The sequence below is a fragment of the Plecotus auritus genome, assembly GCF_963455305.1.
Source record: "Plecotus auritus genome assembly, chromosome: 4".
NCBI lineage: Eukaryota > Metazoa > Chordata > Mammalia > Chiroptera > Vespertilionidae > Plecotus > Plecotus auritus.
Window position 1 is genome coordinate 126,119,565 of NC_137775.1, and position 27,876 is coordinate 126,147,440.

General features: G+C 58.1%; 1 protein-coding gene across 1 annotated transcript; it reads right to left on the reverse strand.

The window, feature by feature from the left end:
- Window positions 1-27,606, reverse strand: KCP (kielin cysteine rich BMP regulator; the record flags this gene model as incomplete). Its single annotated transcript, XM_080665158.1, has 38 exons — window positions 1-1,934; window positions 2,068-2,374; window positions 2,836-3,000; window positions 3,703-3,804; window positions 3,894-4,005; window positions 4,083-4,255; window positions 4,512-4,654; window positions 5,692-5,791; window positions 5,986-6,065; window positions 6,950-7,070; window positions 7,647-7,729; window positions 7,963-8,136; window positions 9,068-9,161; window positions 9,263-9,345; window positions 9,473-9,563; window positions 9,811-9,896; window positions 10,871-11,047; window positions 12,342-12,512; window positions 12,762-12,950; window positions 13,047-13,140; window positions 13,292-13,374; window positions 13,512-13,685; window positions 14,329-14,422; window positions 14,498-14,604; window positions 14,693-14,845; window positions 15,083-15,164; window positions 15,240-15,325; window positions 15,674-15,767; window positions 15,844-15,923; window positions 16,054-16,147; window positions 19,063-19,151; window positions 19,926-20,019; window positions 20,253-20,335; window positions 20,477-20,573; window positions 24,198-24,274; window positions 24,363-24,552; window positions 25,130-25,296; window positions 27,528-27,606. 38 exons carry the CDS (start codon window positions 27,604-27,606, stop codon window positions 1,657-1,659), a joined length of 4,746 nt encoding a protein of 1,581 aa, XP_080521284.1. The 3' UTR covers window positions 1-1,656.
- Between the last annotated feature and the right edge of the window lie 270 nt (window positions 27,607-27,876).

The window sequence follows — 27,876 nt, forward strand, 5'->3', positions numbered from 1 at the left end:
GGTAAGGAGTGTGATCCTTCCAGAGATAGGTGTGTGCATGTGCTTGTTTGCACCCCAAATGAGTACCTGTTTTACATCCACATACTTACATGTACATACAAAGCTGCATTACATAGGCACCTAACATGTTCAACATGGGCAGCAGCTACCAACAGCCAGGACACAAATGTTCCATACTTGTGACCCTTCCTTGCAGCAACTTGCTGAAGTAGGTGCTATCATTCTCATCCCCATTTTATAGGTCAGAACACTGGGCCCCAGAAGTGAGCTGCCCTAACTAACAGGTGGTGCTGTCTCCCTCATCTGGAGATGATGGCAGAGATAAACAGGCTCCGGGAAAACATGGCCCCTGAGTGTGAGCCAGCACAGGCAGGACAACGGGATAGGCAGGACAATGGCGGGTGCTTCCCTAGTGCTGGCTCCAAGCTGTCCCCATGCAGAGCGCTGTTCATGGGTCATTCTGCTTGTTCCCTGCAATACGTCAGATGAGGACACAGCCTGCATAAGCTATAACTAGGGGAGGGAATGAAGACACGAGATGCTGTGATCTTCGCCGTCTCTGCTGCTGCTCTAACCACTCCACGAGGGAAGGGAGCCCAGAGAGCAGCCTCAGCAGAAGCAGCTGAGCAAGCAGACAGGTGATCTCAATCCAGCCCAACACTCCCCCCTCCTCCTGTTGAAATATTAGGGACCCAGCAATGAGAGCAGGGTCCCCTGTGATATTTTAGCCAAGGTCCCGAACACACCAAGGTCATATAGCCAGTAGGAGATAAAGAGGATTCAAGATAGAGATCACTTTAAAAAGATATTTTTCTTTTCAAAGAAATTGAGTTTTTCTATTTCAAAGCCCATGTTCTTTCCCCTACAAGGATGTCTTCAGAAATTGCACGTGTGTCCCCTGCCCACAGGTCCATCAGGGTGGGTGTGGCTGTGGATGCACACAGGTATGCACGCTTGTGGGGGGTCTGTGCACTTGTATCTGTGTCTGTATTTCATCACGATCCTGGTCCCCACTCCAGGCACAGGGTCCCTCTATCACCAGCTCTCAGAGTGGCCCAGGAGGCCCCTGAGCACTTGGTATCCCCAAACCAAGAGAAAACAAGATGCCATGTGAGGACTGAGCGTCTTTTCCATGCACTTCAGCCCCTGCAGGATTCCACATAGATCCACAGAGGGTGCCCCATCGGGGCCTCAGGCCATTCCTGCTACCTGTACTCAGGCTGGGACCAGGAGTCCTGGCTCCACCTTCCCACTGCAGGGCAGTACCAGGGTGTGGCTGGCGGGGGCAGCCCAGGGATGCAGGCACGGGAGTGAGCAAGGGCCAGAGCTGAATCCCCACAGCTACCACCCTTCTGACTCTGGGGACACTGACTTCTGGCCCCCATGTCCCAAGCAGCCCATGTCGCTACCCCAGCGCCAAGAGGAAGCGCGCACGTGCGCGCGCGCGCGCACACACACACACACACACACACACGTACACAAGGCAGCCTTAGGCAGGCCCCGAGTTTACTGCTTCTGACTCAACACGGCTGGGCTTTTTGTGGGACATGGGCCCAGGCTCCCAGTGCCAGGGCAGGGCACTCTCGCTGAAGCTCTGGCCAGGGTGGGAGCTGCTCTCCAAGGAGAGACTTCCGGTCTGATGAGTCCCGGTCGGTGTCATCCTGGGTCAGGTGTCCCCTGGGACTCTTCGCTGGGGCTGAGTAGACCTCGGGGTGGCTGGTCCCCAGTGAGTAAGACTGGGGGGCAGGCCTCGGGTGGGATACAGTGGGCTTCATGCTCCACCAGGCCTGCGGGGCACTGGCAGCCAGGAACACAGGGCCTCACACAGTCGGCAGAAAGCTCCCCCAGGGGGACGTGCTGGTTGAAGCAGGTGCGGGGACAGGGCGGGCCACACTCATCGAACACGAAGCCACGGTCCAGGGGACAGCCCACCACTGTAGGCAGAGTGGAAGGCAGGGCTCCAGTCACCCTGCTCACCCCTTGCAGCCCTCCCTGTACCTCCCCCATCCAGATCTGGCCCTCTGTACCACCCCCTTCCCCATGCCACACTGGGCATTGCTGGCTCACCACAGAGCGTCGGGCCCCGCCAGGTAGGCGTCGCCCCCGCCTGGCGACAGTGGCTGGCGTAGGCTTCCAGGGCATCACAGAGGCAGGTGTCAGCCAAGGAGCCAGGGCCACAGGCACAAAGGTCATACACACAGGCGGCAAAGAAGGGCTCCGGCGGCACTACAGCGTGGCAGCGACTGAACGGGGAGGACTTCAGCACGCCGCACCGGGCATTGGCCTCACGCCTGGCTCGATAGCCTGCTGCGCGGCACGGATGCCCCTCTCGGCCCTTGGAACAGGGCCGCCCAGGTCCCGGCCCCTCTGGGACCTAGGTGGGGAAAGTGGCTCTGGTGTGACAGCATCCTTGGGCAGCTGGCCTTTGTCTGCCGTTCTTCAAAGCATTTTCTACCCAATATTTTGTTTTAGTTTTAAAAACCTCCTCACAAGAACAGCAAAGAAAGCGTGAGCTACTTTTCTTTTGTCCCCATTTTGGGGACAAACCAAGGCCCAGAGCAGGCAAGTAACTTGTTCAAGGTCACACAGCCCGTGAGTAGCAAAGCAGGGCTTGGGGAGTCAGATGATGCGGCCTCTTTCAGCAGGCCTTCCTGCCTCCTCCAGCTCCGTGACAGGCAAGAAGCTCCCAAGCCGGCCTAAAAGTCCCAAAGCCCATCTTGTGTCCACCCTGCTCCCCGTTTCCACACCAAAGGGATGCTCTGAGACTCATGCTCAACGGTGCCATCTCCAGCCCGCACCCCGACCCCCCATGCCCCAGGCTCCCGTACCACTCACCTGCCAGCTATTCCCAAAGGCAGCCTCAGTGGGTAGGAGCAGCCCCTCAGGGCCCTGCAGATCATCCTGGGCAAAGCCATTGAAGTTCCCACAGAGCCCACAGATCTGGCCCCGGTAGGAGCCAGGCACGCTCACCTCCACCTGGGACTGCCCATCCCACAGCACCTGTGTGGAGAGGCTGGGACTGGAGAGAGGGGAAAATCAAGCCCAAGATCCACCCTGGCGCACACACTGTGTCAGCACGCCCCCTGCTGTAGGAGGGAGGCTCTCCATGGGGGAGACTGCCCTGGCCCTGGCCCAGGCCCTGCGGGCACAGACTGCGGGACTATGACAGCCAGCACAGCTCCCAGGAAGACACCGGCGTCAGCATCCCTGGACTGGGCCCCCAGGTGAAATGCAACCACTTCCAGAGATACACTACCTCGTGGGTGCTCAGGCCTTAGGGAGGACAAGACGAAATTCCGTTTGCATCGCAAGTGTAGACAAGTCCTATTCTAGGAATTTACAAATTGTGCTTCTTGCTGGATGCGGGGGAGTGCCTTACTCTTTGGCATGGGAGTTGGAAGGAATCCTGAAACCACCTAGGTCCTAGGAATCCTTTACAGGCCCAGGGCCCAGTGTGTTCATGGCTGAGCCAAGATTAGAAACCAGACTCATAACTCCTGTCATTGCACCCGAGGTGCAATTCTGAGGGGAGAAGAGGAATCTGACCCTGATTCATCTTCTCCCCTCAGAATCCAGCAGGGCTCTCTCACCTCCGTGTGGCCCGGAAAGTAGTTGGTAACCCCCACGCCCTCCACAGACACAGAAGCCTGAGCAGCCCCAGGCCCCTCCGTTCCCCCACCCTCTCCCATGGCCCGGCCGCACCTGGAGCCCCGGCTGAGTGTGCAGGATCACGGTGCCTCCCCGCAGCTCGGCGTAGAGCAGCGGCTCCTGCAGGAAGGGCAGGGCCACAGGGCGCCCGTCCACCTAGAGGAGAAGGAGGGCGGGAGGAGAACGTTGGGACGGAGGAGTGGACGGCGCGGGACTGCCCTTCCCCGGCCCTCTGCTCGCCTCACCGTGACCGCCCCGCCCTGCAGCAGCCGCACGGCCACCTCTCCCAGCAGCACCGCCACCTCCTGGGTCCAGGCCACACCGCTCCGGCCCCGGTCACTGTTGGTCACGTGCACACTGCGGTGCGAGAGGCCGGGTGCAGTGGTAGCAGGAGAGGGTGTGGGGGCAGGGAGAAGGCAGAGGGGGCTGCGCACCTGAAGTCGCCTCCACGGCAGTGCTGGGCCAGCACGTAGCTGCAGCTGCCCTGAAAGTGCAGCAGGCGGCCGTCGAAGGTGCGGTAATGGGGGTCTCCGAAGGCCATGCAGGAAGCCGGCCGCGGCAGGCAGCGGGGGCAGCAGCTGCCGGGATTCAGGGCGGGAGCCTTGTCCTGGCCTCCGCCCGGGACAGAGTCAGACACGCGGTCCGGCGGAGCCCCACGCAGAGCCTCTGAGGACCATAGCGGGCTCAGGGCACCGCCTCGTGGTCGCTCCGGGAACTGCAGGACCCTGCGCCGCGCCTCCCCGCCCCCCCTCCCCTCCAGCTCCGTGGCCGTGGCCCAGCCAGGTTCTTCCTTCCCTGCCCGTTGCACCAGGGTGGCGGTGCCACATGCACACTCACCCCACCGCCCTAGACCGGGCACTCACAGGGCCACAGGAGAGCGGCGGGCAGCGCTGACTCTGGCAGCGCACGGTGCCGGCCACGCAGGAGCAACTGGTGCAGGGGTCCACGGCCCAGCTTTCCCCGGAGGCCACCTCTCGGCCCTGGTGCTCACATGACTGGGCGGGAGCTGAGGGAACTTGGCGGGGGCGGGGGGGGGGGGGCAAGGGTCAGCTGCCCCTCTCTCACACTGGGTCTCGGTGCCGCTCCCTCCATCACCCTGGCCCTCACCTTGGCATCGTTCACAGCACCTGCCAGTGTCTCGAACCTTCACCCAGCCATGTGGGCAGGAGAGGGCCTGGCACTCCTCATGGTGGCACTCCACGCGGCCCCGCTGAGGACAGAGGCCACAGCTCTAGGGTCTTTCGGTAGGACCTGAGGTCCCTGGTCACACTTCTGGGGGCCATCTGGCTCTCGTTCTGAGGCAGCAGCCCCTTCTCCCTGGAGCTGCTCCAGAAGAACAACCACTTCCTGTTCAAGTGGGGCCTGAAGTCCAGCCCTCAGCTCCGTGCCCAGCACAGGGATGCCTCTGCCCCCTCTCACCCAGAGGGGGCGCCCTTTCCTAATTACCTCAAAGACACACCCCTCCCGCCCCCCATATGCATTGGCCCAGCGTCCTGAGGCTCCCTTCCTCTATAAGGCCCTCCACCCCCACTCCTCAGCCCCAGCTCACATGGCAGGTACAAGTAATGCAGGCGTTGCTGGGGTCCCGCCAGCTCTCTCCATCTGCCACTCTCCGGCCCTCGGCCTCCACCACACATTCTGATGAGAAAGGAGGCTGGGGGAGCACTGTCCTTCCAGCTGCATCCCTCCTCCCTGGAGCTCACCCTGAAGGCCCACAGCAGGGGGTGCCCACCACCCACTTAGCACCCTGATGGTATTGGTTTCTTCAACCACATGCAGGGGGCCTACTAAGGGCAGGCCCTGCACAGGGCTTGAGACATGGATAGGGTTCTGGAAGCCTAAAGAACCACAGGCTGGAGCCCTCCTCAGGGCTGGCTGCCAGCTGGACAGTGCAATATCCTACCAGGGGCCTGTGGTAGTGAGCCCACTGACAGTCCTCAGGCCATCCAGGCTTCATTCTCTGCCTCCCTCTGCCTCATGGGTCTCTCCTCCACCCCAATGATAAGCCCTCTATTTCTACAAAAGAACGAAGCCAGCATTTACCCCGGCACACAGGGCAGCAGCCCCCAGGGCGGGTATGGCGCTCTGATGGGGGACAGCTGAGCTCAGGACAGGCCTGGTGAATGCAGAGCCAAGTCAGGTCCTATGAAAGGGCATGAGAACATCATGGGTAGAGAATGGCAGGAAGAGAGCAGGCTCTTAGTGGAATGTGACATTCAGGACAAGTGGGCGAATGTCAGGGTGAGTGGGAATCCCCGAGCTCCTGCGGGAGATTCAGCCACAGCCCACAGGGGAGGTTCTTGGAGCTTTGGGAATCCCCAAGGTCGGAGGGCTCACCTGGCACTGGCAGGTGTAGCAGGGGTCCAGCGGGGCCAGCTCAGACCCCAGCAGGCCCTCTGTGCAGTTACTCAAGGCCTCTGTGTAGACAAGAATGCAAAGTGAGGGTAAAAAGGGGGGTGGGAGCAAGGGATGTAAACCCAGATGATCGCACTCACCTACTCTGTCCTCAGACCCATATCCCCAGCACCTTGACTCCAGGAAGGATAAATCCTTTCCCGCTGGTTCAGCAGAGAAAAGTTTGGACTTTTCAAGAGGAACTTTGCTAGGCTACGGGGGTGGGGGTGGGGGGTGGGCTGGAAACTGACCAAGTGTGGCTTCCTTAGCCTGAGGTCCTTCAGGACCACACGCCGCGCTGCCTGCTCCCCGTCCCGCTCCCTTCACATTGCCTGGCTAAAACGGCATAAGAAAGCCTGGTTCCAACCCTCAGTGCCTGTGCCATTGTAGGCAGATCAATCAACCTCTCGGAACCTCAGTTTCTTCATCTGTAAAAAGGGAATAATAATACCTACTTCACTGGTGACTGTGAAAATTAAATGAGATACTGCTTATTAAAATCACCAAGCAGTGCATGGCATGCAGTGGGTGCTTAATAAGTGTTAGTCTTTTTCTCTTTTCCTGAAGCACAAGTGCTGACAAGAATGGCTCTCCCCATCTCTGTAGCTGGGCCACTCACTGCCCCTCTTGACCTGACATCATTGCCCTCAAAAGCCAGCAGCTGGCACAACTGCCACCCACAGCACCACCTGCTGGGAAAAATGAGTCAAGGGGTCCCTGCCAGCTTCCCCGGTTCCCCCTGGGGTGGTGCAAGCCTCCCCGCCAGGGCAAGGGCTTCTAGAACAGTCCTCTGGACTCAGGAAAGGTGTGGGGCTGGGACTGTGGCAGAGAGCTGGCTGGCACTTCCAGTGTCCGTCAGGGGGTGGCAGCCCTGCCCTCTCTTATCTACCCTCTATCTGTGACTCACGGGCACAGGTGGGACAGCAGTGCTGAGGCCCCGGGGGCAGGAGCTGGCTGGCAGGGCAGCCCACCAGGCTGGGACACTGCCGTCGGTGACAGCGAAGGCTGGGAGGCCCCTCAGGCTGCAGCTGCAAAAGGAATGAGTGAGCAAGGGCTGGGCCCCAGACCGGGAGCAGAGCCACCCTCTTTCCCTGGAGCCCGGACCCCTCCTTGTGCCTGCAGCACCTCCTCAACAGCCCCCCAGACTGGCTCCACACCCCTCATCCCCAGCGATGATTTCCCTTTCCCTTTCTAGTCATTGGGCCTGAACCTTCTGTGACCTTTGACCCTCCTGCACTCTCATGCCACCCTCTTCCCAATCCCACAGCCTAATCTCTGGACCTATGATGTTACTGCCTGCTCCCCATTAATGGAGAGTCTCAGTGGCCCCAGCCACTTCCCAGGTGTCTCTTCGCTCATCCTATTCACACCCACTCTACACTCCTGCCAGGAGGGCCTGCCACTGCCTCCCCACACTCAGCACTGGTGCCATGGTGCCTCGGCTAACCGCAGACTTCTGGGCCCTGCTGGCTCTTCGCCCCAAGCCCTGCCTCACCTCCTGGCCACTGGGACACTCCCCTGTCTCTGACCCTCATAATGCCTGCTGCCCGCAGTGTCCAGGCTGCCCCCATGGTGCCCCACCCCTCAGCATGGCCCTCACCCACCTCACAGATGCACACTTCGCAGGGGTCTGCCCCAGGCTGGAAGCTGTCCCCTGGCTCATACTTCCGGCCCTCATGCTCACAGTCTGGGGGGGTGGGGTAAGAGTAGAATAGGACCAGGGAGCCTTCAGGCTGGCAGCAATGCCAGGAGTGGCGTTCTCTGTCCCCCAGGGGCCCCAGCCCCCAGGATTTGGGTGTGTACAAAAATGGGAGCCACTTCTGGAAGGCTTGTCTCTGCCGCCCCACCCAGTGCCAAGGCAGGGAGATGCTGACCAGACACTACCTCCCTGCCACCCACCCCACCCCAGGCTCCCAGTACCAGAGCATCGAGGGCAGCAGTCCCTGGGCCCCTGGCGGGGATGGGCACAGGAGCCGACGCACTGGACTCGGGCACAGGTGACAACGCCCTCATGGCACATGCAGGAGGAGCAGGGGCTGTCCGGAGGCTCCCAGCTACTGCCTTCAGGGTGCTCCTCCCCGTGGGCCAGGCAGCCTGTCCCAGGTGGGCAGGGGTGACTCTGAGTCTGAGTTCTGTATGCCCCCAATGGCCCACCTTGGGTGGTCAGCAGGACCTGGGGTCTGGCATGGGAGGGGATCTGCAGGGATGAGGTGGGGAGGTGGCCTGGCAGAACTGCTGTCTGCGGTGGAGGGAAGACACTGGGCTGGGCTCAGAACTCCTGGGCTCTCATCCCTGGCACGTCTGCTTGCCTGCTAAACCAAAGGCCAAGCAGTAGGCACTGCCTGTTGTAGCCCAGCATCAGCACCAGTACCTGACATGCAGCAGGCATTCTGCTGCATCTAATACATGCATGCAGAACGAATGAAAGGCTCCTTCACTAACCATGTTACCAAGGTAACTCAATCTCTCCAAGCCTTAGACTCCATAGCTGCTAATTAGAATTCCCTCTGTGCTGCCCACCTCACAGTGAGATGCTGTTATGGTTCTGGAATCATGCTGGGCAGAGGGCAGGTCAGAAAGGCTCCTATTCAGACAGCCTAGAAGCAAAGGTTGCCTCTGCCACCTACCAGTTATATTACCTCTCTGCACCTCAGTTCTCCCATCTGTGAAATAGGAATAATAATAATAGTGCCTCCCTGGTAAGATCTTTGTGTGGATTAAAGTGCTTAGCTCATGGTGTATGCTCAGAAAATGTGATCATGATGATGAAGGGGGTGTGGTTAAGAAGGGGGCAGCTTTGAGGGGGCTCTAATAAGCTTCTGGAGGGGGAGATGGTCTGGGCAGGCCAGGGGCAGGGCCAGGTAAGAAGAGCTGAAGGAGGACAGGGGTGAAGTCTCAAGGACTGAGGCATGGGTGGGCAGGGAGGTGGAAGACAGGAGGGGAGTTTGAGGGAAAGGAGGTGGGGCAGATGGAGGCGCATTGGGCCCAGGGGCAGAAGCGAGGGCAGCCCCACTGGCGGGCACACCTCTGCAGCGAGGGCAGCAGCTCCCCTGCTCTGTGACCTGGAGTGGGCAGGACAGGGGTGGGCACCGCGGCCGCACACAGCTGACGTGGCCGGCCTGCAGAAGATGCTGGGTCAGTGACTTCTCTCTAGGCCGGGTGCCCCAGAGGCAGTGTGCCCAGCCAGCACCCAGCCCCCTCGGCCACCTCCCTGCCGTACCTGACAGCGACACCGCTCGCAGCTGCCTGTGGGCCCCTCAAACTCCTCCCCATCCTGGTGCTCCCGGCCCTGAGAGAAGCACCCTGTGGGCGACATGCTTCCTGGGTGGGACGCTGTGCCACCTAGCCCTGTCCCACTTCAGGCCTGGCGAAAGGCAAGGAGGAGGGGCAGGAGGGGCCCGGGGGCCCGGGTGTGGGGAAGGCAGCTCACTGTGGCACACAGGGCAGAAGCAGGGGCCTGGAGAGGGGTGAGGGCAGAGAGCTGGTGCACATGGCTTCTTCTGGCAGTGCATGGAACCTTCCTGGGGAGAGAGATCACACTGCCACTTCCTGATCCCCATGTCATCACACCCTCAACCCAGGCTACACACTGCCCCAAGATGGAGCCCCCTTATTGAGCCTGCCAGGCCCAACCCCCTGGCTTGGCCCAGAGGCCTGAATCCAGTCCTGTCCCACTTGTCACAGGCAGAGGTGCCCTGTGAGACTTGGGTGGAAGAAACAACCTGGGCCAGAAAGGAGGGGCAGCGAGTTCCCCAAGGGCCACCTCACCTGGCAGGTGCAGAGGGAGCAGGTGGGGTCCAGTGGGTCAGGAAGGGTCTCTCCTAGGGCAGCAGGGACCCCATGATAGAGGCATCCTGGCAGAGCAGGGAAGGCAATGGAAGAGCTGCTGTCAACAGAACCGTCTCCTGCCTCACACTCACATGCTCTCACATACATGTACTCATACATATACTTACTCACATATGTACACTTACACATGTATCCACATACACGCTCACACTCATATACTCTCACACTCACATATACACTTGCAATACACACTCATATACTCTCACACTCACATATACACTTGCAATACACATACACTCACACTCATACTTTCACACACACATACTCTCACATATACACTCACACATGTACTCTCACACATGTATACACTCACACACATACACTCACACAAAACACTTACATACTCACTCATATACTCTCACACACATACACTCATACTTTCACACACACATACTCTCTCACATACACTCACGCACATACACACTCTCACACACACATACACACATACGCATACACAGCCGGCCTGGGGACCTCTCAAAGCTTGGGGGTCTGAGAGGGAGAGAGGGTGGCTGGGAAGGGGGTGGAGGAAAGGCTTCACCAGGCTGGAAGTGGTGAGCTTTGCATGCAGGGATGCAGTGGAGCGTGGAGGTGGGATCACAGACAGCTGAGAGTGTTCTGTCATTGTGGGCAGCGTGGGAAAAGGACGGGAGGGACGGGCACACCTGGAGAGGAAGGTGAGCGATGGGCTGGGCTCCCAAGGCACCCAGGGGCAGAGGGAGCCGTTGAATAGTTTTGAGTCTTGTGATGTGCTGTTTCAGGAAGGCAGCAAGACATTGTAAGAGCAGAAAGGTCTGGAAGCACAGGGACCAGTTATTTGGTGAGCCCAACATCAGTGAGAGGTGACAGCAGGGACAGAGAGGATGCAGACAGTGTGAGGCGTGTGATGGAAACGCAGGCTGTGGGTCTGCGGGGTGGCTGTCTCGTGGCTCTGGGCTGTGGAAGGCCAGAAGGGGCGGCGGAAGGGCAGGCGTTGCCCTACCCTGGCAGGTGGGGCAGCAGTGCCCAGATGGGATGAGTGGGTGGCTGCAGCCCGGAGGCTCACAGGCTCTGCGGCCGCAGGTCACAAAGCCTTCCAGGCAGGTACACAGGTTGCAGGGCTCTCGGGGATCTGGGAACTCCTGGCCGCTCAGGTAGGACTCCCCGAGATACTCACAGCCTTGAAGAGGGGACAGGGAGTGGCAGGGTGGGGTCAGGAAGGGGTGAGGGGATAGCAGTCACCAGCTATGAGCTTGCCCCTGGCCTGAGTCCAAGGCCTGAGACGTGGCCATGGTGGGGAGGAGGCCTCCACCCAGGCTGACGGACAAAGAAGTGGAGAGTTGCGGGGAGGGTCGGACTGGCCAAAGGGCAAACTTTCTCTTGTTCAGCCTGCAGAAAAATCTCCCTGTCTGATCTATAGGGAAAACCCACACAGAATCTGTCCCTGGGGTTGAATACCCAGCAGGCCACTGCCTGGCCAGAAGGCACCATTTTTTCCAACCTGACCTTAGAGCTGGGAGATGCTTGAGATGCCTTAGGTGACCTGGACCCAAGGCATCCCCTTTCCAATGCTCTTTCAAGCCCTCTGATCAATCAAGGAGGGGGCCAGGGTCCCAGGGTGGGGCAGCTTGCCCTGAGCGGCTGACACGCTCTGACCTTTTTAAAAAAGAAGGCACTTTGGGTGATAATGACCTGTCCATGTGAGCTCATCAACTGTAACCAATGTACCACCCTGGTGGGGGGCCCTGATGATGAGGGGGGCTGTGCCTGGGGGGGGGGGCGGCGGGCAGGGTATATATGGGAAGAATCTGCACCTTCCTCTTAATTTTGCTGTGAACCTAAAAATTTTCTTTAAAAGAAAAAGTCAGTAAAAATGAGGAAAAGGGGGGTGAGTCTCAGGCTCAAAGCCTTAGAAGGCAAAAGTATCTGACTTGAATTTAATATTTGATTTTTAATTGTATTCATTTTAATGGTAATATTCTACTCCTTGCAAATCTAGTTTTCCATTTACAGTATGATATAAAGGTTCCTTTCTAAATAAATTTCAATTTAAAATTTCAATTTGGAGAAAAGTACTAAATAAATAAAGTTATACAGGTGGTAGAGGGTGTGTACAAACAATTGCGAAGATAATAAAGAGTGACCGAAGACTGGGTAGCGGGTCTTGTTCACCCCTCTTTTTTACGGGAGTTAAGATTAGGCCCAGAGTCACACTTAAAAATGGTTAAGATGGTAAATTTTATGTTATGTGTTTTTTTAAACATTGAAAAAAATTAGGCTCAGAGAGGTTATGTTACTTGTCCAAGGTCACACAGCCAAATAGCATCTGAGACAGGAGAAAATCCAGGCTTTAGTCCAGTGCTTTTTTTTTTTTTTTCTTAGTGTAATAAGAATTGGGGCCCTCTCTAGGGCAGTAAAGATGACTCTGACCCAGCCCTCCCGCCTCCCCCACCCCCATGTCCCCAGCCCCTCACCATCACAGGCAGGGCAGCAGTCACCCCTGGCAGGGAAAGGACACTGGGCGGGGGCACAGGCCCTGGGCTCGCAGCTGACGCTGCCCTCCAGGCAGAGGCAGACGTGGCACGGGACTGTGGGCGAAGGGAAGCGCTTCCCGCTGGCAAACTCCTTCCCCTCATACAGGCAGCCTAGGGGGCAGGGACAGGGCAGGGCTAGGGGGCTGTGGTGGCTGTCCACCAGGCCCAGCACCTCCCAGGCACTGCCTCCCCAAATTCTGAGAGGGGAGGGCCAGGCCAGGAGGAGGGGAATACCGGGGTGGCTCCAAGTCTGGAGCTGGAGAAAGGCGGACGAGGACTAAGAGGGTGACCACGACGGGGAGGCTCCGCACCAAGCTGGAGGAAGCGGGTGGCCGGGGCGCTGCGGGGCCAGGGCGTTACCGTCACAGGAGGGGCAGCAGGGCCCCTGGCGTGGGTGGGCGCAGGGTGCGGGCGGGCAAGGCAGCCGCTGGCAGGACACAGAGCCGTCCAGGCAGAGGCAGCGGTGGCAGGGGTCCCCGGGCAGGAAGAAGTGTTCTTGGTGGCGCGCGGGGTCCAATCCCCCAGGCCTCGGACAGCTGGAGCGGGAGGCTGAGGCCAGACAGCGTGCATCATAGGGCGCCCAGGGAGAGGCTGCAGAGCACCCCCAACCCCGGGGGAGGAGCGGCCCCGGGGTGCAGCTCTTACCGGGGCACTGCGGGCAGCACTCCCGGGGCAGCAGGACAGGCTCTGCACAGGGCAGCGGAGGGCAGCGGCGGGCCAGGCACTGCACGTTGCCGCTCTGCATGGACAGAGGGACCATGGCGGCAGGGTTAGTGCTGGAGGCAGAGGTGACCTCCACCCCTTCCCAGCCCACCGCGGTGGACTGCTCCTGGCCTCCCCAAGTCCCACCCCTGCTCCCCTGACTCCTCCCATCCAGGTGGCGGACTCACCAGACAGTGACACAGGCGGCAGGGGTCAGAGGGGTGGGGGAAGTCTGCTCCGTGAGGGTACTCTTTCCCACTAAAGGCACAGCCTGGGGGAGGGGGCAGCTATAGGCCTGGGAGAGGCCCTACTTGCCCAGGTCATGCCCTCCCAGCCCTCCCCCCCCACACACCTGAGCACAGAAGGGGCCAAACCATCCCAGGAGAGCCCCCTTCCTGTCCGCCTCACCATTGCAGTTACTCCGGCAGCAGGGACCAGGCAGCGGGTGGGAACAGGGGGGCTTGGGGCAGGCCCGAGGCTGGCAGCTGGCGTGGCCTTCCTGACACCAGCACTCCTGGCAGGGGTCTCGGGGGTGGGAGAAGCGCTCGCCATGCACAAACACTTGTTTCTCCAGGATACAGTCTGGGCAGGGGGTGGGGAGGGATGGAGGCGAAGACTGAAGGTGCAGGAGCAGGCAGACAGCGCCTCTCCCCTGGGAGCTCAGAGCTACGGAGGAAGTGGCACTTGGGAGCTGTCCCCATAGAGGGAGAGGAGGGGGCTGTGATGCAGGCAAGGGTGTCTCTCTGAGCGCACACGTGTGTGTACTAGTATGTGTGCGTGTGTGCACACACACGTGTGTGCAGTCCTTGCACCTGCAGGCACACGTGTGTGCCTTGAGGGTGAAAAGCGGAAGGGCTCCTGAGTGACACACGCCCTAGCACACTCTCCATGGGGCGGAGGCGGGGCACACTGCATTCCAGCAGCCAGTCTCCCTCATGGCACATCCAAACATGTGTTGCATGAACGTGGTGTGTTACACAGGCAGATAGACAAATATATCTGAGTGGTGTGGTGCTGGAAGAGGAAACGTAGGATGGGGAAGAAGGGTGATATGGTGACATGAAGGAGAAACAAGTCTCCCTCCCACCCACGCCCTGTGCGTTCCAAGCTTCGCCAGACTGAACATTGAGAAGGCCGTGGCTTTCCAAGGGAACTGCTGTGCCCGGGGTGGGGTGGGGGGGCAGGCCTAGGTCCCCTGGGCCAGTCAGGTACAGTGAGCACATACCTGGGCACCTGGGGCAGCACTGGTCTGGTCCACTCTGGGGCCTGGTGCATGTTATGGGTGGACAGTCAACCAAGGAGCACCTCACGGTCCCGACCTGGGGGGAGGGGAGAGGGCAGTGGGGGTCGGCCCTGGGAGGAGCTCAGAGGGCAGCAGCAAGCCTGGGGGGTACCTCGCATCGGCAGGTGTGGCAAGGGCTGTCTGTGTCCGTGAAGTTCTGCCCGTTGGCATACACTTGGCCGTGGTAGGTGCAGCTCTCACAGCTGGGGCAGCAGGCACCTGGGCGGGGCAGATTGGTCAGAGCCCAGCTGATCAGGGCGGGCAGGCAAAGCAGGGGGTGGAAGGCAGATCAGGGCGGGGCACTCACCAGGTGTCTGGGTGGGGTGCTGGCAGGGGGCTGGGGAGCAGAGCACAGCCCCGCACACGGGCACCCCATCTTGACAGGAGCAGGCTGTGCAGGGCTGACCATCAGGCTCCCACTGGACGCCCTCAGCAAACTCCTCTCCACCAAGCACACAGGCTAGACGAGCAAGGGGGCTGTCACCATGACAACCTAGACACCTCCACCCACCCCTCCCCTTCCCAGGACCCCAGCTTTACCACCCCCACAGCAGCCTCTGAATATACGCTGGAAGGGTTGGTAGCCTTATCAATGCCCCCCTTACTTGAAGGAACACCCCTCCACCTCCAGCCACTGGAAGCAGCAGCCCTTTGCAGCCATTCCCCCCACCCCCCACCCCTGCCGCCACACACACACCTGAGCACAGCTGGGGAACAGAGTCTGGCAGGGTGCAAGGGGCGACCAGGCACTCCTGCTCCTCACAAGAGACCTCGCCGGCCTAGGAGGGAGGGACACTGGGTGAGAGGCCCTCAGGATGAGGCAGATCTGGGTCGTGAGACAGGGGACTGCCTACCTGGCAGGAGCAGCGCAGGCAGCGGCCGCCCTCTTGGAGTCGGAAGGTCTCCTGGCTCTGATAGTGGTGTCCCTGGTACTCACAGCCTGGACAGGAGGGTGGGGGACGGGGGACAGGGGACAGGCTGGAGGCTGACGGGGAAGCCTCACTCCCCCTGACATCTACCTCCCACCCTGATGAGGACAGCCACCTTCAGGTGTCCCTGCCAGCCCCCACCCCCAGGAGTCAGGGCCCCACCACAGTGCCCGTGTGCCATGAGAAGGTGAGAACTAGTCCCTCTTGGGGGGGACAGGAGCTTAGTTTCATAAAGGATTTCTTCTGGACTTTAACTCAAGGGGGCTTCCTGTAGCCCAAGGCAGCATCCGCACCCACACGCCAAGGACTCTCTCTGGCCAGTGCCTGCCCTCACCCAGTGGCTGGGGCCTCCCACTCACCGGCACAGACGGGGCAGCATTGCCCAGGGAGCCTGCCTGGGTATCTGCAGGGCGCAGCTGGGCAGGGCAGAGGCTCGCACTGGACACTCCCGTTCTGACAACAGGGCCTGGTCAGCATTGGAGAGGCAGGCCCGGGAGCCAGGCCCTCCCTGCGGGGCGGCCACACTCACAGCACAGCGGCAGTGCGAGCAGGGGTCCCCGGAGCCCACCGGCTCCCCGCTGCGGTACTCCCGCCCGTTCAGGAAACAGCCTGTTGGGGAGAGGGTGCCTTAGACCCTCCTCGGGGGTCCCCCACTGCCCCAAGTCCTGGCCTTCGTGGGAGACGGAGCCTGGCCGTCAATTAGCTTTGGAGCCCCTCCAGGCTTCACCCACTGACTCACCATCGCACACAGGGCAGCAGGTGCCCGGGAGGGGCCGGGCAGGGTATGGGCACAGGCTGGAGCATTCTCGCTGGCGGCACTGGATTTGGCCCTCCTGCTGGGGGCAGGGGATGAGGCCATCGGAGCTCAGCCACGTGGCAGAAACAGCATTTGCGTCCCAGCTATCCACTTGCTAGACGTTGTTATGAGTGGAGTTGTGTCCCCCACAGACACAAATTCATCTATTGAAGTCCTACCCTCCATCGCCCTGCACCTCAGAATGTGACTTTATTTGGAAATAGGGCTGTTGTAAAGGTAAAGAGTTTAGGTGAGGTTATACTAGAGTAGGGTGGCTCCTGATCCAGTGCCTGGTGTCCTTGTAAAAGGGGGAAATTTGGACACACACACACACACAAAGCAGCATGTGAAGATGAAGGCAGAAGCCTAGGAACACCAAGCTTACCAGCCAACCACCGGGAGCTGGGAGAGAGCCGGAGCAGATTCTCCCTCACAGCCCTCAGAAGGGACCAACCCTGACAACACCTTGATCTCAAACTTCTGGCCTCCAGAATCATGAGACAACACATTTCTGTTGGTTAAGCCACTCCATTTGCAGTACTTTGTTATGACAGTTCTAGGAAACTAATATCGATGTATAACCTATCTTGCTACTTAAGTCCTCTGTGACTCAGTTTATTCATCTGAAAAAAAGAGACACTCTGGCCGGTTGCTCAATGGTTAGAGCACCGGCCCTCAGACTGAAGGGCCCCGGGTTCGAGTCCTGGTCAAAGGCATGTACCTTGGTTGCAGATCGATACCCGGGGCACGTGTGGGAGGTGACCAATCAATGTCTCTCTCTCACATTGATGTTTCTCTCTCTCTCCCCACCTTCCCTCCACTCTTTCGAAAAAATAATCAACTGAAAAAATATCATTGGGTGAGAATATAAAATAAAAAAAGAGAGACAATAATATTCCTCTTCTTATAGCCCTGTTATGGGCATGAGATGAGGTGTCTGGTGTGGCATCAAACCTCTGGAAGCTGGCAGTTACCAAACAGCAGCTGCTGCCACTCCCCCTGGACCATCCCTGGAGTTCATGCCCACATAGACCATCCCTGGAGTTCATGCCCACATAGATCATCCCTGGAGTTCATGCCCACATAGATCATCCCTGGAATCCATGCCCACATAGACCATCCCTGGAGTTCATGCCCACATTGACCACCCCTGGAGTTCATGCCCACATAGACCATCCCTGGAGTTCATGCCCACATAGACCATCCCTGGAGTTCATGCCCACATAGACCATCCCTGGAGTTCATGCCCACATAGATCATCCCTGGAGTTCATGCCCACATAGACCATCCCTGGAGTTCATGCCCACATAGACCATCCCTGGAGTTCATGCCCACATAGACCATCCCTGGAGTTCATGCCCACATAGACCATCCCTGGAGTTCATGCCCACATAGACCATCCCTGGAGTTCATGCCCACATAGACCATCCCTGGAGTTCATGCCCACATAGACCATCCCTGGAATTCATGCCCACATAGACCACCCCTGGAGTTCATGCCCACATATACCATCCCTGGAGTTCATGCCCACACCTGGACTCAATGCCTCTAGCACCATTAGTGTCTGGGCAGCTAGTGACTCTTCTCACAGGTGTGTGAGGGTGCCAGTGTGAACAGGGAGGGAAAGCACATGGTCATAAAGGGGTCCATGGCCTTCACAATGGATCCCTTAGTCCTTGGCAGGCTGTTGCTCTGTGGCTGGCTTCAGGCCCCATGAAACAGCCTTCCTCAGCAGGCACCTGCCTGAAGGGTAGGTCTCAGGTCCCCACCTTCCTCCCCCAGGTTCTGCCCGGATGTTCCCTACACCTGGTGTCTCATCCGGTTGGGCTGCTGGAAGTCCAAGATCAAGGTACCAGCAGTTGGCGAGAACCTGCTTTCTGGTTCATAGATGGCTATTTTCTTGTCCTCACCTTGCAGCAGGGGGTGCTGAAGCTCTAAGGGCGTGATCCCTTTCCCTTAGGACCTAAGCACCTCCCAGAGGCCCCACTTCCTAATACCATCACCTTGGAGGTTAGGATTTCAGCATATAATGGGGCGGGGGTTGTGTTTCAAACATTCAGCCCATACCCCCTAGAGCAGCCATGGGCAAACTACGGCCCGTTCCTGCTGTTCTATCCAGTACTCTTGCTCTCCCCTCCGCTCCTTTACTTTGAATTTATATTAGTTCACACAAACACTCCATCCATGCTTTTGTTCCGGCCCTCCTGTCCAGTTTAAGAACCCATTGTGGCCCTCGAGTCAAAAAGTTTGCCCACCCCTGCCCTAGAGTGTCTTTCCCCATTTCTCCCTGCTTAAATCTACTCACTCTTTAAGACCCAGGTGAACACCACCCCTCCATGAAGATTTTCTAGAGCTGTGCTGCCCAATAGAAATATAACACAAGCCACATATGTCACTCTAAAGTCTAAACTCTCTAGTAGTCACATTAAAAAAAAAAAATAGAAACAGGTGAAACTAAATTTTAATGTTCCACTCAACCTAGTATATCCAAAATGTTATTTCAACATGTAATCAGCACAGCGTATAACGAGATAGCTTACATTCCTTTCTCCCGGACTACATCTTTAAACTGATGTGTATTTTATGCTGAAAGCCCATCTCAGATCCGATGGCCACATTTCAAGGGCTCAGTGGCCACATGCAGTTGTGGCAGCTGATCAGACCTCGAAGTTCTAGACATCTCCAATTCATCTGCATCTCTCCCTCCCTGGCTTGTACCACCTGCCACATCCTGCCCTGCCTCACTCCTGTAGCTGCAAGCTCCTTGAGTTCAGTTCACAAACCCATGCTGTACACCTGCTCTGCTCAGAGCTGGGCATGCAGACGGGCACCTCTCCACCCCTGGCCCCTCACAGTGCCTTTGGGATGTGCTCAGTGGAATAAAGGAATGAATATGGTGGGCCTGGGGGAGCGGAGGGGTGGGGAAAGCCGGGGAGCAGCGTCAGGGCTCACCAGGCACTGGCAGATCCGGCAGGGGTCCCCAGGTGCAGTCCATTCTTGGCCATGCTCCCAGCGAGAGCCACCATCTGTGCAGCCTGGGGCTGGGGGGAGATGGGCAGAGACCCCAGTTTCAGTCTGCCACCCCTCTCCTCTGAGCCCAGACTAGACCAGGCCATGCCTCTGCCTAGACTTCTTGGTGGCTGCCAGCATCCAAGCTGGGTAAGGCCACGCTCCTAGCCTGCCTTCCATGCTTTCCAGGACCCAGCGTGGCCACGCCCACCTCCCCCACCTCTCCGTGGAAGGTTTGTCTGCTTGCACCTTCCCACTTAACATCCATCAAACTCACTCTTGAGTGTCTGTCCCAAGCCTCTGCTCTAGCTGCCCTCTCTTCCTGGGATGACCTCTGCTTATTCCACCCTTCACCTAGCCAACTGCTCTTTATCCTTAAGGTTCACTCAGGACGCTTGCCCTCCTGTGCCCACGCTGGGCTAGGTCTCTTCCCTCTGAGTTTCCATGGTACCTGGTGCCTGCTTCCACGCCTGCTTTGGGGACAGTGTCACCCTCTAGTGGTCTGCCTCAAGGGCCCACCCGGGTCTTAGGCACACACAGTAGATAATAGTCAACATTATTAAGGTAGCATATCATTACCCACACCTTACAGATGGGAACTGAGGCACAGAGCAACTCACTCAGAGGCCACAACCACAACGTGGCAAGGACAGATCTGAGCTCAGGGCCCGCTCCAGAGTGGGCGTGGCCAGGCGTCACTCTCCCACTGACCGGACCCCCAGGTCCGAGCCAGCAGGGTGGGCTCTGAGTGAAGAAATGACGTGACAGCCCTGCCTGGAGCCGCCTAGGGAAGAGCCAGGGCTCACCTTGGCAGGCCGGGCAGCAGTGGCCAGGCCTCAGGACTGGCTCAGGGCAGGGGCTGGCCGGGCACTTCATGGGCACACAGCGAACCAGGCTCCTCTGTAATGTACCAACAGCTGTAAAGCCTCTGGGTCTGGCTCCCAGAGAGAGCATGGCAGGCAGGTGTGGGCACCCTTGGGAGGTGGGCACAGGGTCAGGCAGAGAGTGAAGGGCCCCAGAATACATGTGAGGCTGAGAGCAGGGGACCTCCCGGGAGGAGCAGGGGACCTCCCAGGAGGAGCAGGGGACCTCCCGGGAGGAGCAGGGCCTGGGCAGAGGGTGCAGGGACTCACCAGGCAGGAGCACTGGAGACAAGGGTTGGAGCTAGACAGGAAGCTAGCCCCCTCCTCGTAAAGCTGCCCCTCGTACTCACAGCCTGAGGAGGGTGCCAGGATGACAGGCTGGTCAGGTGAGGGCGGGGTGGGCGGACATCACCCGTGGGAAGGCATGACCCCAAATAGGTACCGGACCCTCGGGGGCTGAGGGGGTGGAGGGACAGGCAGGGTGGGAAGGTCACCTGGCCGGCAGATGGGGCAGCACTCTCCAGGTGGGATGTAGCTCTCCAGGCAGTTGAGCTCTGGGCATGAGGGCCCCTGGCACCGCACGTTCCCTGCCTGCGGGGCAGACACTGAGCCCTCCCTCCCTCTCCACTGCAGGTTACTGGGAGTTACTCCGCTGGCCTGGCAGGCCTAGGGGGCTCCGGGCCTCGATGCCTGGATGGCAGCAGCAGCCCTGTCAGGCCCCAGGTTGGGCGTGGTGCTGCCAGGCCTGGGGGTTACCAGCAGAGCAGCAGGGACCTGGGTGGTGGGTGGTGGGTGGTGGGTGGGGCCAGGCTCTGATTCCCTTACCTGGCAGGTGCAGGTGACACAGGGCTCAGGTTGCCACGTTTCCCCAGCCCTGGGACCTTCAGGGCAGCCTGCAAAACCAAGGCCAGGTCCCCAAGTAAGAGACCCAGAGGCTGTGGCAGAAGCACCCAGCCGGGCCCCAGGACAAGGCAGCACCACTCAGGTGGTAGATGGCAGAGATGTTGGTATTTACTACCACTGTCCAGGAGATGGCAGTAAAGTGTCTGACTCTAACATAATCAGTAGATTTCCATTTACAGCAGATGGAAGTGTTGAGGAAGGGGTGCCTTTAAAAAAAATGTTTATTTTTATTTATTTATTTATTTATTTATTTATTTATTTATTTATTTATTTATTTATTTTTAGAGAGAGAAGAAGGGACAGGGAGAGGGAGAGAACGTCGATCGGTTTCCTGTATGCTCCACAACTGGGAATCAAACCCAAAATCTGGCATGTGCCTTGACCGGGAATCGAACTGGCAACCTTTTGGTGCATGGGACCCCGCTCAACCAACTGAGGCACACCGGCCAGGGTGCCTTTAAAATATATATATATATATATGTATGTATATATATCAGAGAGGAAGCGAGAGGGAGAGAGAGAAAGAAACATCAATGATGAGAGAGAATCATTGATTTGCTACCTCTTGCATGCCCCTGCTGGGGATTGAGCCCACAACCCGGGCATGTGCCCTTGATTGGAATCAAACCTGGAACCCTTCAGTCTGCAGGCTGATGCTCTATCCACTGAGCCAAACCAGCTAGGGCAGGGTGCCTTTTTTAAAACAATTTCCACCAAAGACATAACATGGGCTAGCAGTGGCCCTGAGGTGCCACTTCTCCAGGCTGTGTGTGCATGTGTCTGGTTTTATTTGAGATCCATCAACTCCACCTTCACTCCTCATCTCCCACCCAGACTCCCAGGCTACATTTCCAGACCTCACTGCTTCCTGAGCCCCTGTCTCACCTTTCCCAATGCCAGCTGAGATTCTTCCCGGGGTACAGTAGAAGATGCTCCATTAAATTTGAATTCCATATTGTGGATTAAAAAAAGGGGGGGGGGCTTCCATGGAAAGTAACCTCACGGGGTGATCTGATCATGAATTCCTAACTGGGCAGATCATGGTTGGTAGTAGAGCCCAGACATATAACTTCTTAGTAAACAGCTTATATATTTTTTCTTTTTTTTGGGGGGGGGGAGGGTATCTTTGCTTTTATTGTGCAACTAGGTCAACACATCTTTGAAATAAGCCAAAACCACCCTCAAGTGAGCACATAATCTTAACTATTTTGTAATCCAATTCCTGCCTTGCTTTCTCCAACCTTCCTTATCTTCCCTCCTTAACTTCAAATGCACTGAAGAAGCTGCAAATCTGTTATGCTCCAGAACATTTGAGATCTTGCGCCTCGGCTTATGTCATCAGTTTGGCTCAAATAAATTCTTATGAAAACTATTTATGTGTTTGGATGTTTCTTGTGTTGACAAGATAAACAACTCATACTTGTTTAGTGTAAGTATGTTCCACATCGCATACTTACACTAAAAAAGTATGGCTTGCTTATCTGAAATGCAAATCTAACAGGGTATCCTGTCTTTTTATTTGCTAAATCCGACAACCCAGTCTCCCTGATCATAAGCTGGCAACAAGCCCCAGCAGCATCGCTTCTGCTTCCTCCCAGCTCTCTTCATTATCGCTGGCACCACTGCCCTCCTACTCCACTACTTCCCCCTTTTCCACTGGTCCATGGCATCCAACCCGTCACCAGCTCCTGCCCGTTCTTTAGAAATACCCCTCCTTCTGCAGCTCACAGCCACTCCTGACACCGCTTGAATAGTCCTCTAACTGGTCACTCTGCACCTAGCATAATACCAGATGAATACTCCTAACACACCTCTTTGAACATGCCACACTCTGGCTCTTCAACTCTCTGTGGCTCCCTATTGCCCACAGAATAAAGTTCAAACTGCATGGCTTACAGCAGTCTGTTCCCACTGGCCTTTCCAAACTGATTTCCTGCATTCCCCGCCCCCCCGCCCCGATCTTGTGTCCAGAGGATCCTGCAGCACTGTCTCTTTCTGGTGACATCCCACTTTCCCTTGAAGATCTAGCTCAGACAACCCATTGGCACCTGGTCTGGGTAGGATTCCCCTGCCGATTACTGCCTTTCTACACCTCCTTTTAATCTGTTCATTGGATTTTTTTAACTTTATTGATCTTAGAGAGGGAGAGGGGGAGAGAGAGAGAGAGAGAGAGAGAGAGAGAGAGAGAGAGAGAGAGAGAGAAACATTGATTTGTAGTTCCACTTATTTATGCATGTGCCCTGACTGGGGATCAAACCCACAACCTTGGCATATGGGGACAACACTAATCCTCGGACCCTGGTGGTCCGTGAGGTCCAAAAGGTTGGCGATTGCTGCTCTAACCAACTGAGCTACCCAGCCAGGGCGTGCTCCTTGGATCTTGTATCTTCTCACTAAGACCAGAAGCTCCCAGAGGGCAGTTTTAGACCCAGGCCGCAGTCAGTATTTTGCTGACTTACTTCAGTTCTGAACTCCTCTAGCCACTGCCAGCGTGAGTGGGCAGGCACCCTCTGGGCAGGTGGCAGATGGCAGACCATGGCCCCGGGGCCCCAGAATAAGTATGGGAAGTGGGGCTGGGGCTGGCAGGAGGCTGACCTGGCTCACAGTGTGGGCAGCATGCTCCTGGCTCCAGACAGGGTCCCCCTGGGCATGGCTTCTGGGTACAGGTGATGGCTCCTTCCTGTGGGGAGGCACACTGGTGGTGCACAGGCATCAGAAGCCTGGAGGGTAGGGCCTCCAGACCGAAACCCCCGCTCGCCCCTCAACCCCCGCCCCCAAGGCTGGGACATGCCAGAGGAACAAGAGGCTGAGTCTGCTCAAGGGTCATGGGCGACTCCTGGTCCAAGGGCAGAAAAGAGACATCCTACCCCCAACCCCATCTTTTCCCTGATCCCAGAAATCATCTCTCCCAGGTGCCACCAAATTCCCAGAGTGGAGAGATCCTGGGAAGGAGACCAAGGCCTTCCTCAATGAAAGAGTGAGGGACAACAGGCCAGAAGAAGGTGGCTCTGGAGGCAGGTGAGGGAGAACAGGTGGGTAGGTGACAAGGGCAGATGGACGAGCCGGGACAGTGAGAGTCCACAGGAGAGGGGTGATGTAGGAAGCCAGGCAACATCATTCTCTTTGCCCTCCATGCCCCTGTTTGCCACAGGGACGTGGGGGCCCCCTCCATGTGCATGGGGGTTGAGCCCCAGAAAGCAAAACTACTCAGAATCAGCTGAGGGCCACCAGTGGCAAGGCTTGGGGGTAGGGACAGGCAGCTAAAGGGAGGCAGACAGGTAAAGGGACATTCAGGTGGGTCCTGGAACTCACCAGGCAGTGGCAGGTGGTGCAGGCGTCGGGGGAGAAGGTCTCCCCATTGCCATAGGCCTGACCATTGTGGCTGCAGCCTGAGAAGGAGATAGTGCTGTCACTCAGGCCCCCAGGCCCATCTCTAGGCTCCGCGGTGGTGCAGCAGGCAGACGGGATGGCACTCACCATGGCACTGGGGCAGGCCAGGCTGGGGGTCACAGCGCGCAGCCCCACCCTGGCAGACGCAGGCCGTGCATGCGTCAGGCTCCCAGCGAGCCCCCTCAGGCCAGGCCCGCCCCAGCGCCCAGCACTGGGGAGAAGCTGGGCGGCATTCACAGGACTCCAGCTGCCTCACCCTCTCCTGCAGGTCCTTGTTCTGGAGCAAAGGGTTGGGGGGTTGGAGGTGCTGGCTCAGCTTCCCCCATAGATTTGTGGGTTGTGAAAACTGAGGCAGTATGAGAAGGAAACTTGACAGTTCCCGGGTAGACGCGGGTCCCCCTCCAGTCAGTCAGCATCCAGCTAAAACCTTCACAGTTCTCACGACCTGGGGTCTGAATAGGACCCCAGGGGAGCATGGGGCCCCCAGGCTTCTTCTTTGGACAGAGGAGAGCCAATCCTCCCGCTCCAACAATTAAAGTCCTTTATTCATTCAAAACCTTTCCTGATGATGCCTTATAGGTGCTCTATAATGTTTGCAAATACATGAAAGAATATGAAAGTCTGGGTTGACAAAACAGATACCCTGGAGGTTCTTCGTTTTCATGAAAGAAATGATATTAAGAACTGTTCAGATAAGAATCTCTCCATGTGCATTTAAAACAAAACTATTTTAGGGTCCCTTAGTGCTGCCTCCCCCCAAGCCCAACTCTTCTCTCCTTTCCTCCCACTACACAAGGCCTGCCCTACCCCCCACACACAGCACACAGGCCCTCCCCCCCTCCCCGCAATGGTACCTGCTCTCTGAGCTGTGCCACCTCAGCCTCCAGCCTTTTCAGTGACTCCTGCAGAGGGCGCCACTGCTCCTGGGAGGCCCCAGCAGGGTCTGAGGAGCCGGCTGGGGCCTGCTGCTGGTAGTCTTGGATGTCAGCAAGCCCCAGGGACTCCCTGGAGACAGCGCCACCTGAGGCAAAGAATCCAGGGTGGGCCTATGGGTGAGGAGCTAGCAAGGTACTGGGTTCCGTCTTCCCAATGATGTGCCCCTCCCCTGTCCACCTGCCCACCCGTCATCCATGGAAGGAGACAGGGTCTGTGAGGCTGTCAGAGTGAAAATGTGGACGCGGAGGAGGGGGAGGGAGCCCTGCGTGGACAAAGGTGACCCAGACCAGCTTTCCCAAGGAGCAGAAGCTTTCAGTCAGGGGCCAGCCCCAGGGATGCTGGGCCTCTGGGGGCACAGGGAGCATCTCGACCAGAGCCTCCCTGCATGTCAGGGTCATTCATCCTCACTTGGGCCAGGGATGTGGCCAGAGGCAGCCCGGAGCTGACATGCCATGCTGGGAGGCCCAGAAGCTGGCACAGGCTGAAGTGCAGGAGAGGGAGACAGACGTGTGAAAGGCGGCTGCTTGAAGGTGCCTGGGCTCTGGTGTGAGCGAACCCTGCCAGCCGCCTGCTGTCAGAAAGGCGCCGCTCCCTGAGACTGTGTGTGTGTGTGTGTGTGTGTGTGTGTGTGTGTGTGTGTGTGTATTGGGGGGGCGAGGGGCGGTGCTGCAACTCCACTCTCTGTTCCTACCTTGAAGACTGGCCACAGTGTCCAGGCTGTGATCGAGGGGCCTGGGGACCCCACATGGGGCAGGGTGGATTCCAGAGAGTGAGACTAGGTTGCATTCCCTGAAGGGTTTGGGGAAGCTACTGGCAGGGCCCCCACTAGCTTGCAAGGCGCCGGGTCAAATGAAGACAGCTGTCCCTGATTCTAGGTGACATTATGTTGAGGGAAAGGGGGACGTCTGAGTTCAGACCTAGGCTTGGATCCCTCTCCTGCAGGCAGAAAAAGAAAAGCCGTGGCAGGGAGCAAGCTAACTCCACAAACATCCCACAGACCTCCAGGTGGGGTGGGCAGGGCACAGAGGGGCTGGAGGAGGAGCGGGGAGGGAGCGGGGAGGGTCTTTCCCACAGAAGCAGCTCATTAGTGGCTAGAAGGGTTTCTCTCACGGACACTAGTGAGGCAGGGGACCAATGTCACCCACTCTCCCCACCACCCCACTGCCATCACCAAGGGGGGTTGGAGATTCTAGTCCAAAACCTAAGTTGTCCTCTTTCTTCCAAACCTGCATGGCCTGGGTTCCTGGCTTGGTTAATGCCACCACCCCACCTACTCGAAAATCTGGGGCTCAGCTCCCCACTGCTGCACCTCCTCCACACCCCATCGTCTCTGGTCCCACCCAGTCGTCTCCCAGCCCACTCCCCCACTCCTCTGCTCTCCCTCTGTCTCTACCAAGAGACTGAAGACAGAGTCCTCCCGCCTCCAGCTGCTCCCCTTCCCTGGCACAGCCTTTCTACACCACACGCCTGGAGGTTCCCAGCAGCAGGTCTGAATCTGCCACCCACCTTTTCAGCCACCCTGCTGCCCCTCACATCCAGGGTTCTAACAGCCCCCCAAATGTGGGCACCCAGACCTCTTGTGCATGCTGCCTCTTCCCTGCACAGGGTCACCTGGAATGGTACTCTGCCCTGGCTCCGTACCAGCTGCCTTCCCGGCCAGCCCTGAAGGACGGCCAAGGTCCCAGGACGGGGTCTCAGCATCTTCCACCCTCCACCCCAGCTTGACTCCCATCCTGCATGATCCTCCTCCAAATCTGCTTAAGCAGGAACCATTAGAGGGTCAGGGAGAGGCTGGGGGTCCCCTGGAGACCCCAGGGAAGATAGGGCAGTCCCGTGCCAGGAGAGACCCACAGAAAGGGCGCCTGAGGAATGCACAAAGCCTAGCTGCTCCCCACGGAGCCGTCCTCAGTTCCCCTCTCTGATCCCTCCCTCCCCCCACCCCCCGCCCCGCCTGTCCCACTGGGGGAGCCAGACTCAGAGATTCAAAGTCAGCTCCCACAACGGGCCTCTTTTTCCTCTTTCTCAAGACAAATAATTAACTTCAGACTCCCAGATTCCAGGGCAGCCTCTCCCCCACTGCTGCCTGCAGGAATTCCTCCCGAGGCCATAGCAGGAAGCCCCCTCCCTCTCCTGGACCCCACATCCCAGCCTCCCAGCTCCCCTGTCTCGGTCTCCCAGTTCCCCCACCACGCTGGCTCCGCCAGCCCCAGGCAGGGCTGAGAGAAGCAGCTGCAGCCCCAGCTCCTTCCCTTCCACTAGTCTGAGCAAGGACGGGTCCTGCCTGGCTGACCCTAAGCCCTTGCCTCCATGACTTACCTCTGCCCACCCCCTGGGCCTGCACCAGGCTCAGGAGCTGGAGGAGGAGGAGCTGCAGAGCGGCCCCCAACCCAGCCATGCTCGCTCTGTCTGGCTGCTGTCTGTGGTCTCGGCTCAGCAGGCACTGGTGGAGGCGGGGTGGGGACACACCAGGCCGCCTCCCACCCAGTCTTTGTTCAGGGAGGGCTTCTGGAGTCTGTCATCTTGCAGGCTTCGCCTATCCCCTGCTGGGCACCTTGACCCCAGGGTCCCATTCCGGTCCTGACCCAGTCCTCTCCAGACCTGCCGGGAGTGGAGAGGGACTGGGAGTGACTTCTGCATATGATGCCAGAGAAGACCCTGAAAATAA